At 38.3% G+C, this 15,231-nt stretch overlaps 1 protein-coding gene across 1 annotated transcript in view; it reads left to right on the top strand.

The window, feature by feature from the left end:
* B3GLCT (beta 3-glucosyltransferase) overlaps window positions 1-15,231 on the top strand; it is a 238,226-nt gene that overhangs the window by 112,793 nt on the left and 110,202 nt on the right. Inside the window, exon 15 of the mRNA XM_077868187.1 lies at window positions 9,874-11,916. Within this exon, the coding sequence (XP_077724313.1) occupies window positions 9,874-10,041 (168 nt within the window). The 3' untranslated portion in view covers window positions 10,042-11,916. The remainder of the gene's footprint in view (window positions 1-9,873; window positions 11,917-15,231) is intronic.

The following is a 15,231-nucleotide window of genomic DNA, read 5'->3' as shown; positions in this document are numbered from 1 at the left end:
AAGAGCTTCCAGGATAGGCAGAAACTGAAAGAATATGTAACCACCAAACCGGCTCTGCAAGAAATAATAAGGGGGACTCTGTAAAAGAAAGAGGAAGCCCAAAGAAATAAGCCACAAAAACAGGGGCTGAATAGGTATTATGATGATACTAAATGCATATCTTTCAATAGTAACTCTGAATGTGAATGGCTTAATGATCCCATCAAAAGACGCAGGGTTTCAGACTGGATAAAAAAGCAAGACCCATCTATTTGCTGTCTACAGGAGACTCATTTTAGACCTAAGGACACCTACAGCCTGACAATGAAAGGTTGGAGAGCCATTTACCATTCAAATGGTCCTCCAAAGAAAGCAGGGGTAGGTATCCTCATATCAGTTAAATTAAAATTTATCCCAAAGACTGTACTAAGAGATGAAGAGGGACACTATGTAATGCTTCAAGGATCTATCTAATAAGAGGACCTACAAATCATGAATATTTATGCCCCTAATGAGGGAGCTGCCAAGCATATCAATCAATTAATAACCAAAGTAAAGACATACTTAGATAATAGTACACTAATACTGGGAGACTTCAACACGGTGCTTTCTGCAAATGACAGATATTCTAAGCACAACATCTCCAAAGAAACAAAAGCTTTAAATGATACACTGGACTAGATTTCACAGATATTTATAGAACTTTACATCCAAATGCAACTGAATGCGCATTTTTCTCAAGTGCACATGGAACTTCCTCCAGAATAGACCACATATTGGGTCACAAATCAGATCTTAACTGATACCAAAAGATTGGGATTGTCCCCTGCATATTTTCAGACCATAATGCTTTGAAACTTGAACGCAATCACAAGAAGAAATTTGGAAGAAATTCAAACATGTGGAGGTTAAAGACCATCCTGCTAAAAGATGAAAGGGTCAACCAGGAAATTACAGAAGTATTAAAAAGATTCATGGAAATGAATTAGAATAAAGATACAACCGTTCAAAATCTTTGGGATACAGCAAGAGCAGTCCTAAGAGGGAAATATATCACCATACAAGCATCCCTCAAAAAACTGAAAAAAAACTCAAATACACAAGCTAACCTTGCACCTAAAGGAAATGGAAAAAGAACAGCAAATAAAACCTACACCCTGCAGAAGAAAAGAGTTAAAAGATTCGAGCAGAACTCAATGAACTAGAGACGAGAAGAACTGTAGAACAGATAAACAAAACCAGGAGTTGGTTCTTTGAAAGAATTAATAGGATAGATAAACCATTAGCCAGCCTTTTAAAAACAAAAGAGAAAAGACTCTAATAAAATCATGAATGAAAAAAGGAGAGATCACCACCAATACCAAGGAAATACAAACGATTTTAAAAACATATTATGAGCAGCTATACGCCAGTAAGTTAGGCAATCTAGAAGAAATGGACGCATTTCTGGAAAACCACAAACTACCAAAACTGGAACAGGAAGAAATAGAAAACCTGAACAGGCCAACAACCAGGGAAGAAATTGAAGCAGTCCTCAAAAACCTCCCAAGACACAAAAGTCCAGGGGCAGATGGCTTCCCAGGGGAATTCTATCAAATGCTTAAAGAAGAAACAATACCTATTCTAATGCTGTTCCGAAAGATAGAAAGGGATGGAATACTTCCAAACTCTTTCTGTGAGGCCAGCATCACCTTACTTCCAAAACCAGACAAGGACCCCACCAAAAAGGAGAATTATAGATCAATATCCCTGATGAACAGAGATGCAAAAATTCTCAACAAGATAGTAGCCAATAGGATCCAACAGTACATTAAGATTATTCACCATGACCAAGTGGGATTTATCCCCGGGATGCAAAGCTGGTTCAACACTCGTAAGGCAATCAACGTGATAGATCATATCAACAAGAGAAAAAACAAGAACCATATGATTCTCTCAATAGATGCAGAGAAAGCATGTGACAAAATACAGCATCCATTCCTGATCAAAACTCATATTGAGAGTGTAGGGATAGAGGGAACATTCCTCAACATGTTAAAAGCCATCTACGAAAAGCCCACAGCAAATATCATTCTCAATGGGGAAGCACTGGGAGCCTTTCCCCTAAGATCAGGAACAAGACAGGGATGTCCACTCTCACCACGGCTATTCAACATAGTACCAGAAGTCCTAGCCTCAGCAATCAGACAACAAAAAGAAATAAAAGGCATTCAAATTGGCAAAGAAGAAGTCAAACTCTCCCACTTTGCAGATGACATGATACTGTACATAGAAAATCCAAAAGCCTCCACCCCAAGATTGCTAGAACTCATATAGCAATTTGGCAGTGTGGCAGGATACAAAATCAATGCCCAGAAGTCAGTGGCATTTCTATACAGTAACAATGAGACTGAAGAAAGAGAAATTATGGAGTCAATCCCATGTACAATTGCATCCAAAAGCATAAGCTACCTAGGAATAAAGCTAACCAAAGAGGTAAAAGACCTATCCCTAAAAACTATAGAACACTTCTGAAAGAAATTGAGGAAGACACAAAGAGATGGGAAAATACTCCATGCTCATGGATTGGAAGAATTAATATCGTGAAAATGTCAATGTTACCCAGAGCAATTTATACATTTAATGCAATCTCTATCAAAATACCATGGACTTTCTTCAGAGAGTGGAACAAATCATCATAAGATTTGTGTGGAATCAAAAAGACCCCGAATAGCCAGAGGAATATTGAAAAAGAAAACCAGAGCCGGGGGCATCACAATGCCAGATTTCAGGTTGTACTACAAAGCTGTGATCATCAAGACAGTGTGGTACTGGCACAAAAACACACATAGATCAATGGAACAGAATAGAGAATCCAGAAATGGCCCTTCAACTCTATGGTCAACTAATATTTGACAAAGCAGGAAAGGCTATCCACTGGAAAAAAGACAGTCTCTTCAATAAATGGTGCCGGGAGAATTGGACTGCCATGTGCAGAAGAATGAAACTAGACCACTCTCTTGCACCATACACAAAGATAAACTCAAAATGGATGAAAGATCTAAATGTGAGACAAGAATCCATCAAAATCCTAGAGGGGAACACAGGCAACACCCTTTTTGAACTTGGCCACAGCAACTTCTTGCAAGATACATCTATGAAGGCAAGAGAGACAAAAGCAAAAATGAACTATTGGGACTTAAGATAAAAAGCTTCTGCACAGCAAAAGAAACAGTCAACAAAACTAAAAGACAACATACAGAGTGAGAGAAGATATTTTGCAAATGACCTATCAGATAAAGGGCGAGTATCCAAGATCTATCAAGAACTTATTAAACTCAACAGCAAAGAAACAAACAATCCAATCATGAAATGGGCAAAAGACATGAACAGAAGTTTCACCAAAGGAGACATACACATGGCCAACAAGCGCATGAGAAAATGCTCTGCATCACTGGCCATCAGGGAAATACAAATCAAAACCACAATGAGATACCACCTCACACCAGTGAGAATGGGGAAAATTAACAAGACAGGAAACAACAAGTGTTGGAGAGGATGTGGAGAAAGGGGAACCCTCTTACACTGTTGGTGGGAATGTGAACTGGTGCAGCCACTCTGGAAAACTGTGTGGAGGTTCCTCAGTTAAAAATGGAACTGTCCTATGTCCCAGCAATTGCACTGCTGGGGATTTACCCCAAAGATACAGATGCAGTGAAATGCTGGGACACCTGTACCCCAATGTTTATAGCAGCAATGTCCACAATAGCCAAACTCTGGAAGGAGCCACAGTGTCTATCAAAAGATGAATGGATAAAGAAGATGCCGTATATGTATACAATGGAATATTACTCAGCCATTAGAAACGACGAATACCCACCATTTGCTTCAGTATGGATGGAACTGGAGGGTATTATGCTGACTGAAGTAAGTCAATCAGAAGAGGACAAACATTATATAGTCTCATTCATTTGGGGAATATAAAAAATAGTGAAAGAAGAGAGGAGAGAAAATGAGTGGGAAATATCAGTGAGGGTGACAGAACATGAGATACACCTAACTCTGGGAACAAGGGTTGATAGAAAGGGAAGTGAGTGGGGGGGTTGGGGTGACTGGGTGACGGGCAATGAGGGGGGCACTTGACAGGATGAGCACTGGATGTTATGCTATATGTTGGCGAATTGAACTCCAATAAAAAATATTTTAAAAAAACATACTAGAAATGGTACTGATATTAAATCATTAAACATCTGCATTGAAAGCAAAAGAATATTATACAAATCTGAATTAAGTGGAATAAAATATTAAAGGTTAGAGCACAAGTCAATGTAGAAAACAGAAAAAAAAACAGAGAAAATTAGTTAAGTAAAAAATGAGTTATTTTGGAAAGATCAGCTTATTTGGTAAACGTTAAGCTAGATTGCTCAAGAGAAAAGGAATGAAGACAGACATTACCAAGGTTGATAATAAAAGAGGGGACATCACTGCAAATCATACCCAAATTGTGCCAACTTAGACAATTTAAATAAAATGAGAGAAATTTCTAGGATCATGCTCATTAGCAAAACTTTTTAAAAGTATTTGAACCTACATACATTGATGGAATGGAATTAAAGGAGTGAGAATACTTCCCAATTCATTTTATGAGGCCAATATTAGTCTAATATGTCAAAGACACATATTGTTGAGGTGCTTGTGTAGTGCAGTCAGTTAAGCATCTGATTCTTGGTTTTGGCTCAGGTCCCCACATCAGGGGACCCTGAATCAGGGCTCCACACTCAGTGGGGAGTCTGCTTGGGTTCTTTCTCCCTCTACCTCTGTTGCTCCCCTCCTCCCCCACACACATGCTCTCTCTTTCTCTCTCTCAAGATGCATATTGTATCCCTAGAGCAAGAACTTAGAAAATCACTCCAAAATATTGCTAAAAAAGTAACAGAGGGATTAAAATGGTATATCACAAAAGTAAACTACCAGCTGATATTACTCTTGAGCATAGATGGAAAAATCCTTAACAAAATATTAGCAAATTGAATCCAGCAATGTATAAAAGAGGTTATATGCCATAACCAAGTGGGATTTATCACAAGAATGCAACAAAATTTGTGTAGTGATTTGGCAACAAAATATCTGAAAATGAAGAAAATAATGTTATTCAAAGTAGCATCCAAATGAATAAAATACTCAGGGATAAATCTAAAAAGGAAGTTACACTGTATGATAAAATTCTGAGAGAAATTAAGATATAATTAAATGAAGAGATATATACCATATTTATGGATTAGAAGACTCAATATTGCTATGATGGCAATTTCTCCATCGACTTTTTAATATTCATTTAAAGTGAACTATATTATTTCATCTTATTCATTTAAAATTAACTTATTCTGAGTGCCTAAATGAAGTGTTCTGGATCAGAGATAGATTTTTACATTAAGTACCTCACAATAAATAATAAGCCTATCTTGCCCTCACTGCCACTCCCACTGCCTAGAGGTAGTTTTTACCTTCAGGGAAGCATATAAGGGCCAATTCACTTTCCCTACACAAGTGACCAGATACCCCATAGGCAAGGGACAAAGAAAAATTGTTTTTTCTGCTTCTAAAGGTGAAGCCTTCCTTACTTTAGCATTTTGGTATGCAAATAAATACGTCATTCTTCCTTGAAATGTAACTGTATCCCCAGGTGAAAGTGTTCAGGTCTCTCTGGCACCTTGGTGTGCTTACCCTCTGGACCTGGTTCAGAGATACAACCATTGGCTTCTCCAAGAGATAAGGTCGGTTTTACTCTCTTTGGGGATCAGATCAGTTTAGACAAATGGAATGTGAAATGTTTCTTGTAGGGCTTTTTTATAGGAAATTTTATTTCCCTGCATCCCCCAAATTCATCTATAGATTCAGTGCAATCCCTATCAAAGTCATAGCAGGCTTCTTTGTAAAGATAGACAAGCTGATCCTAAAATTTATATGGAAATACAAATTCTTAAAAAAAAGAGCAAAATTTGAAGATTTACCCTCCTGTGATTTCAAAACCTATAAAGCTATGATAATCAAGACAATGCATAGTTAGTATAAGGATATACTTATACACACGCATACACACACATCAGTGGAACAGGATAGATTCTAGAAATAAATCCTCTCATTTATGGTAAACTGGTTTTTGACAAAGATGCCAAGGCAATCCAGTGGAGAAGTAGAACAGATGGTCAGATGGTGCTGAACAATTATATATTCTACACAAAAAAATTGAACCTGAAACTTGACCTCATAACACAAAAATTAACTCAAAATGTATCATAGTACAAAATATAAGTACAAAATATACTAAAACTATACACTGCTGGAAAAAAACCATAAGGATAATTCTTTGTGACCTCAGTTCAGGCAAAGATTTATGGCATCAGCAGCATGACCCATAGAAGGAAAAATTCATAAATTGAACTCATATAACTTAAAAACTCCTTGCTCTTTAAAATATATCCTTAGGAGAATGAAAAAATTCATAATCTGGGAGCAATATTTATTAATTATGTATCTGGTAAAGGTCTTGAATCCAGAATATATAACAATCTTTTACAACCCAATAAGAAAATAGAATTTAAGCTGGGTAAGAGATTGAATAGACATTTCACTAAAGAGGATACATAAACGGCTACTAAGCACATGGGAATATGCTCAACATTATTAGTCATTAGGGAAATGCAAACTAAAATCACATCTATAGAACAGCTATAAGCAAACAGATCATTCCCAGTGCTGATGAGGATATAGAAACCTGGACCTCTAGTGGCAATATAAAATACAGTTTCTTTGGAAATGTTTTGGCAGTTAAAAAGTTAAACATACATGTGGCAGGCACTTTATGACATAGATCTCTTTGGTTCCCTCCTGTTGGTATTCATACCCTGTGTTTCCTTTCCTGAGTATGAGCCAGTAGCACATGGCAAAGGTGATGGGATGTCTCTTCTGTACTTAAATTACAAGGGATTGTGACTTCCATCTTCCTTGTAGACTCTCCCTACTTCCTTCCTGGCTTGCAGGTTTTGTTGGAGCAAGCTGTAAGGGGGCAGGGCATGAGAGTGAAGCCTTCAGCTCGGTAGCCCACCATGAACTGAATAAGCCCACCAGAAACTAGTAACCACCCAGTGAGCTTGGAAGTGGATCTTTTCCTAGTTGAGCCTTCAGATGAGATCACAGGGCCTGGGCTGACATCCTGATTATGATCTTGTGAGACACCTTGAAGCAAAGGTTGTAGCTAAGTTGTGCCAAGACTCCTGACCCATGGAAGCTATGTGATAATAACTGTGTATTGTTTGAATGGTATATCCACTCAACGTAATACTGCTCAGCAGTAAAAGTAATGATGCAGCAATGCTAAGTGAAGGAAGCCAGGGACAAAACATTCACAGTTTATGATTCCACTGATAAAGAAATTTCTAGAAAAAGCAATACTATAGAGAAAATGCAAACCAGTGATTTCTTGGGACAGTGAGGGTGGGGATTGACTGAAAGTGCATGGCAGGGAATTTTGGGGAAATGACTATAATCTTTTAAAACTGGATTTGTGGTTGCTTAATATGGAAATCTATTAGAAATTTTCAAACTACCGTGACTGTGTGTGAATTATATGGTATGTAAATCAAATGTCAATACAGCTAGAAAAAATATTTTTGTCTAAGGAAATACAGATTTAATCTCCATTTGTTGCAGTGTTCAATGTGCTCTAATATTTACAGATTAACTTTAATTTCACCTAATGGATGTACTTCTCATGCAGTTTATGCCACCTCTCTCTTTCTGTGCACAGCTTCCCATCATGCTCCATGTATGTTCCTGAGGCCACCTCCCTCACCCCGACCCTGCCTGTTTGGTACTTCCTTTTGGCATTTTGGACACAGAAATGTGATGACCAGAGTCCATTTAGACTTCTGGTATTATGGACACCTCTGTGAATCCATTTCACTTCTCCAGTTTTGTCTTCTTCTTTTCCAAAACTGCATTTTCCAGAAACAATTAGCACATTCTAATACTAAACCAGCTCTTCACTCATCCATGGCTCCTAACATTCAACTATAATCATTTCTGGAATCTGCATCAATAAAGGGAAAGATATTATGGATTTATTTTTTTCCCTGTGAAATGCATTTGTGTCTCTAAGAGTTCATTTTTAAATATGAAAAACAAGCTAAGATTTGTTTCCATGCTTTTCTTTCTTTCTTCTGGGAGCATTGTGGAATTATCTGAGAACTGAATTGAGAGTATATTTTCCCTGGGGTTTCTTCCAAGCCAGTAAACTCCCAGAGGTCCTTACAAATAGATACCATATATGAATCCCCTCAGCTAATACTCAGAACTTTCTCAACTCTGTTAGACTTTATTCTAGTGTGTATTTTTGGTCTTTGTTTCACTCTCTTCCTTTAAAATTGTCTTCTTAGATTTTTAACTCCATGAGCACATAGAATTTTTAAAGGACGATGAATGGTTGGTATGGAAGTTCTCCCCCTACATTACTTTGAAGTATTCTGAGCAGATATTATTGTGAACACTTATCATAGCAGAATATTTGTACCATCGATGGATAAAGCTTCCCAAGGAGGCTAGGGCAGCCTAGCCCTGCTGATGTGCCACACTGCTGATGTGCCAGGCTTGTGCCACACAGAATCAGGACCAGCTTCAGGTGTCCTTGTAGAACACTGGACTAGGGGCTAGGCACCTGCTCTTGTCCCCATTCCAATATGTGCTAGTCATGTTACCCTAAGGAAGTTATAACTTCTGTGAGCTCCAGTTACCTCCTATGTAAATTGAAGATGAATCAGGATACTCTGACCATCTTGCAAGGTTGTTTTAAGGGTTGAATGAGATAAAATTTAATAAAGGTATTTTGTAAACCATTTAAGAGAGTTTATAGTATTCTTATTAAACATTTAAGCATAATGTAATAAAGTAATAGCCTAAAGAAGACTTTTTAAAAAAATATCCTATCCAGCTTTAATAAAGGCAAGACTATTTTAGTATTGATAACCCAGTGAATTACTATAGAACACAGATAGTCTATATAAATCTGTAAACAAGATAAACATTGAAAGTGTGTGGATGCTTTGTTTAGAGTAAAAAAAAATATCTGGTTCTGTTTCCTTTTATACCCTGAAGGATATTTCAATCTCAGTCATCCTAGGTTATGTCTGATTCTGCTTAAACTTCATTTTGTAAATTCTAGAAAATACTGAAATTACTGTGGACAAACTTTTTAGGCTCTCTTTAACTACTTCTAGTTACTCAATGTTTTCCTTGCCATTTCTGTAGTCAGACTAGGTATCTGCGTAGGAGGAGAGTGTTGTGTTACTCACATTTCTCCCTGACCTCTGATGAGCTCCACATTTTCCTTCTCTGAGAGACATACACCTAATTACACGTCAGGGCAGTGGGCAGGCGAGGTGAACCCCAAGAACTCTTCACCCCATTCTTACACACACACACACACACACACACACACACACACACACAATGTATAGTCAGAGTTTCTTTAGACAGGCCTGGGAAATAGCAATTTTTCTGCCTTTTACCGAAGTTGTAATAGTCTCTTAAATAACTTACAAGGAAGGCTTTTTAGATTTATTACCATGGTTGAGGAATTTCCTGGAGGTATGATTATAGATCATGGAAGCAAAAAGTGGTATATATGGATATTAAATTTAAATTAAATTAAATCTCCAATCTCCAATTGGAGATACAAAAGCCAAAGCCTCACGTCAGCAGGAAGAGGGCGGAAAAGATTTTCCTTTTTGCCTTTAGATTCCCATAACCCATATCAAATATTGAAGAAAATCAGTCATTTCGTAAATTCAAATACTATTCTGAAGCAAAATTGTTTTCAGCGAATAAAGGAACATAATTCTCTGTTCCTTCTTCCTGCAGGCTCGGCCCGTGGATTATCCTAGGGACTACCTTTCTCACCAGGTTCCCATATCCTTTCACAAACACTGGAACATTGATCCAGTAAAAGTGTATTTCACGTGGCTGGCACCCAGTGAGGAAGACAAAGCCAGGCAGGAGACACAGAAGGGCTTTAAGGAAGAGTTATAAAGCGTGCTAGCCTGGGAGCACAGTTTGGGTCGGAGACTGGCATCATCCTGCTGAGCGGTGAGCATACTGTTGCCACATGCCACGTGGCATTGGAAGCCTTTTGACTTTAGGTTGAAATTACATATACGGTATTTTTTGAGGCGGGGGGGCAGGGAACAGAGTCATAGGGAAAACCCTGGGATTTTTTTTTTTTCTGGGGGAAAAAGCATTTGCTTTTTGCATTATGCAGTTATTGTTAATATACAATGATTACTGTGTATTTTTTCAAGTTGTGGTATAGCAGCTTTATTACTGTCACAGAAAAATAAATGGTACCAGAAGTCTCCCTCCTATTTTCTCTCTTCATTATAAAGTGTCAGATGGGTATGAGACTGGAAAGACATGACTGTATTTATATATGTGCTAGATACATATATGTGTGTGTATATATATATAGTACATATAGAATATATACTTTATACATATAGTATATATTCTATACTTTAGATAGAAGAGGCAACATCTGTTGACATGGATATTGCCATGGTGTAAACTTTTTGACTGTATTATTGATGATGAAAATTATTTTCTGGTTATTCAATAGGAATAATGCTGTAGTAAATATCATTCATAAAACATCATAAAAGTCTAGATATGAAGTCCCCCATAGTCTGTAATCAAGGTTGTTATGTTTTATCTATTTTTCTGTTTTTGCCTCATAAAAAGAGAATAAGAAGTCTTCTGTTAGAACTTTCTATTTCTTTAGAGGTTTATCTGTGTTCTATTTCTCCCCGAAGCCCTATCTTTATGACCTCCTTGTAACACAAAAGTGTACTGGATGCTGCCAGAAAATAGTGTTTTCAATATTTAAAGACAATGTTGTCATGCTTTATTCAAGTTAGTGAGCTCTGTGTAAGTCTCAGGAAGTGAATTAAATTAATTTGTACCTGATGTTTTACTCTTATTTTTCCTTGAATGTTACTTAATGACTCCCTGCTGGCTCATAATAGACCCTCCAGTGTACCATGAAACCCTCGTGGAAAGACAGCATGGTGATTTGGCAATTAATTACCCTGGTTCTTACAGAATGAGATTTGAACACAGTATTTTTTATTTTCAAATCATATCTTTAATATATAGTAATTTAACACATTATTAATTTGTAAAAAGTACTCTGATGTTTTAATTATAGAATTCAGTTTTTCTAAGAGTGTTTGCATAAAATTTGATTTTCGTAGGTCTTAAACTAGTTTTGGTCTAGTAAAATACTTTCCTTTTTTTAAAAAAATAAAAATTGCTATTCGTTAACTTTGCTTAAAAGGCTCATAATTATAGTGAAGTGCAGGGTTTTAAAGCCATACCATCAAAAGTACCTATGTGTGTTTTTTTTAACAATATTTTTTTCTTATAGCTTAGACTGGACTCATTTCCAAAATGATGCAATAGTATTTTTACCATTGTTCCAAATTAGCAAATACCAGGACTGGTGTGTTTTCAGTGGTACCTGAATGCACTGGATTTGTTTCTGTGAAAGTGGATTTTTGTGGCCTGTGCAAGGAATGGATCGGAGACGATGAACTGGATGTGAAGCACCCTAAGGATTTATAGATCTATCAAACTATTGGTGGTGACATCAGCATTGTTGTCATAGCTGGGCTGGTTGTCATGGCTACTGTTGCAGAGGCCTCCGTGTCACCTGTGATAATACTCCTGGAGGGCCTAGCTGCCTGATCCAGTGGAGAAGAGGCTTTGGTTCTTCCTGCTCCTGCTCCCACTTGTCACATTCAGGATACAGCATATTCGTTTGACAGGACTGAACCAGCATCTGTATGTGAAGATCCATGTCAAGCTTTCTTATGATCAGTGCCTTCTACTGATACCAGAGCACCTCCTCTGGTACTTGTTGGTGTTTTGTTAATTATGTTTAGTTTCTGGAACTATGTAAGCCTAACCACAAATAAAAGGTCTTTGCCTAAGTTACTCTTTCCTCCAATGTATTCATTAGTCCAACCTAGAGTGGGAAGGGCAAGGAGAAAAAGAATTAATGGAGTCAGTGGGAAAAGCTGGTGGCTTGGTAATTTTTCAGAGAGAAAAAATAATAAGCTATCCTTTTTAAAAATATTTTATTTATTTATTAATGAAAGACACAGAGAGAGAGAGAAAGAGAGAGAGAGAGAGGCAGAGACACAGGCAGAGGAAGAAGCAGGCTCCATGCAGGGAGCCCGATGCAGGACTCGATCCCGGGACTCCAGGAGCCACCCAGGGATCCCCCAATAAGCTATCCTTTTAAGAGAAAACCATCAGACTTTGAAGATATATTTATACTAAGTCCATGAAATGATCATCTATCTTATTATTTAAAAGTGGGGATGTTATTTTGGAATGGATTCCCATATAGTTCCTATCTTAAGAAATACATTTTGAATCTGAACTTCCCAGGACAGATATTGTCCTAGTCACATTTTTTTTGCCTTTTTTTTTTTTTTTTTTTTTTTAATAGGCAGAGGGAGAAGCAGGCTCCATGCACCGGGAGCCCGACGTGGGATTCGATCCCAGGTCTCCAGGATCGCGCCCTGGGCCAAAGGCAGGCGCTAAACCGCTGCGCCACCCAGGGATCCCCTCTTTTGCCTTTTTAATAAGCATTTACTCCCAGATGGTTATTTTTATCCTAGGCATGTCAATAGCTGGAATGCTATTTTTGCTTTTAAGGCACTTCTGATTTAACTAAAGCCACGTTGTCTGACTATGTAGGATTTTTTACATCTTGTAGCTAAATTAGAAATTTAGACACAAACATAGCCCTTATGGAACATAAAACAGTAGCACAAAGTGATTATTTGCACAGGTTTATCAATGTTTTCTGAATTTCCTGATTATTGAATACCTTAAGTGTTTCCACATCCGTATCCATTAAAATTGTTTGTTTTTCCTCAAAAATCCAATAGAAGAATGCTGGAAGAATTTTAAGAATGTTTCTATTGTTTTTCATTCATAATCAGAGATGTAATTTCAGGGCACCTGGGTGGTTCAGTCAGTTAATGTCTGCCTTCAGCTCAGGTCATTATCTCTAGGCCCTGGGATTGAGCCCCACATGGGGGGTGGAGTCCCTGCTCAGCAGGAGTCTGCTTCTCTGTCTGCTCCTCCCCCACTCATGCTCTCATTCTCTCTCTCTCAAAAAAATAAATGTTTTTTAAAAATCAGAGATATAATTTCTGTGGACTAAAATGAATGAATTAATCAATAGATTCATTCAGCAGCTGTTTATTAAACACCTACTATGTAGCAGACATTCCAGGATGCCCTTTATCTGTCCTCTTCATCACTCTGCCCCTAGCATCTTTGAATACCTGGCACACAGTAGGTAGTGTTGTTTTATATTCCCATGAATTCTATAAACATGTCACCTGCAAAATGTGTTTTCCTCCTCTCTGTAGAAAGTGAAGTGTTTGTATCTCATATTGTCTCTTAGTGCATGTCTTCCCTTAAGAGGCATTTATATTCCTTGTAGGAGTAAGGGTAGGTGGAAGGAGAAGGAATGTAAAGTAGTAAACAAGTGAAGGAACAAGATAATTTCTCATAATGATAAATGTTATCATAAATTTTAAGATAGAAGGTTCTAGGAAATGTCCTATGTGATGAGAATGATCACATAAAGAGTGAGGTTGGCACAAACAGGATACCATGTTAGATCTGGAGACTACATTGGGTGGGAGTGGTCAGAGAAGGCCTCTTTGAGAAGGTGATGTTTGAGCAAAGATCCAAAGGACTGGAAGGGATCAGGAATGCAAGGTAGGGGATCCCTGGGTGGCGCAGCGGTTTGGCGCCTGCCTTTGGCCCAGGGCGCGATCCTGGAGACCCGGGATCGAATCCCACGTCAGGCTCCCGGTGCATGGAGCCTGCTTCTCCCTCTGCCTGTGTCTCTGCCTCTCTCTCTCTCTCTCTCTCTGTGTGTGTGATTATCATAAATAAATAAAAAATTAAAAAAAAAAAGGAATGCAAGGTATATTCATGGATTGTTCTAAGCAGAGGGAACAGGAAATGTGAAGGTTCAAAGGTGGGAACAAGATAGTTGTGGGAAAAGACACAACTTTGTGTGTGTGGCACTGCTTAGCTATCATCATTGTGTGACCATTGCTTAGCTATCATCATTACCTGACATCCATGTGATGTCAAATAAATAATTGATAGGGAAATCTGGAGATCAGCCAGAGGAGTCAAGCCTGGAGATATAATTTTCGAACTCATCAGCATGTTACAGGTTTTGAAAATCACAAGATTGAACGAGTTGTCTAGGGAGAAAGTACAAGAGAGAACGGAACAAGGAGGTCATCTAGGGAGAAAGTATAGGAGAGAACAGAACAAGGGCAGCCTGAGCAGGTCAGTCAGTGAGGTGGGAGGGACACCCAGTGATGTATAAAGGAAGCCAAATAAAGATTTTTTTTAAGAAGCAGATGGTCAGATGTGTCCCATGTTGCCAAGGGGTCCATTAGAGAGGATGGAGAAGTGACTATGTGATTCAGCAGCATGGAGGTGACCTTGATAAGATCACTCCCAGTGAATGGGGTAGCATGGGGGAAGGAATGGATTCTGAGACTGCAGAGAGCAATTATAAACATTTTTTTTTGGGGGGGGGATGAATTCAAGACAAGGGGAAGCAGCTTAAGGGGGGACATGGAGACTAGGTAGTTTGCATTTTAAGATAGAAGATTCTAGGGAATGTCCACATGTGATGAGAATGATCACATAGAGAGTAAGACTGGTACAATGACTACATGGGCAGTCTTGGCATAACAGGACAGAATCCAGAGTTCAGTGGAGGAATCCACTCTGTCGAATGGGAGAAAGTGTAGGCACAGAGAAAGAGTTTTAGATTTGCTGACAAGAAAATGTGAGTGTTTGAATCGGATCATTTTTTGGTTTTAAGATTTTATTATTTGACAGAAAGAGAGAGAGGGAGCCTGCACAAGTAGGGTGAAGGGCAGAGGGAGAGGGAAAAGCAGACTCCCCGCTGAGCAGGGAGCCCAATGTGGGGCTCATCATGCCTTGAACTTAAGGCAGAGGCATAACTGTCTGAATCACCCAGGCACCCTGAATTTGATCACTTCTATTGTGAGACAGGTAACCTGCTGGGAGTGACTTTTCACATATGTTTGTTCCTATGAAGAGCTGTGATGTGAATAATACATAGAGGTTACTCTGCTTGGCACTGTT

Source organism: Canis aureus, chromosome 24, assembly GCF_053574225.1.
Source record: "Canis aureus isolate CA01 chromosome 24, VMU_Caureus_v.1.0, whole genome shotgun sequence".
In the NCBI taxonomy this organism is placed as follows: Eukaryota; Metazoa; Chordata; class Mammalia; order Carnivora; family Canidae; genus Canis; species Canis aureus.
The sequence above is the reverse complement of the archived record's forward strand: the minus strand, read 5'-3'. Positions and strand labels throughout refer to the sequence as shown.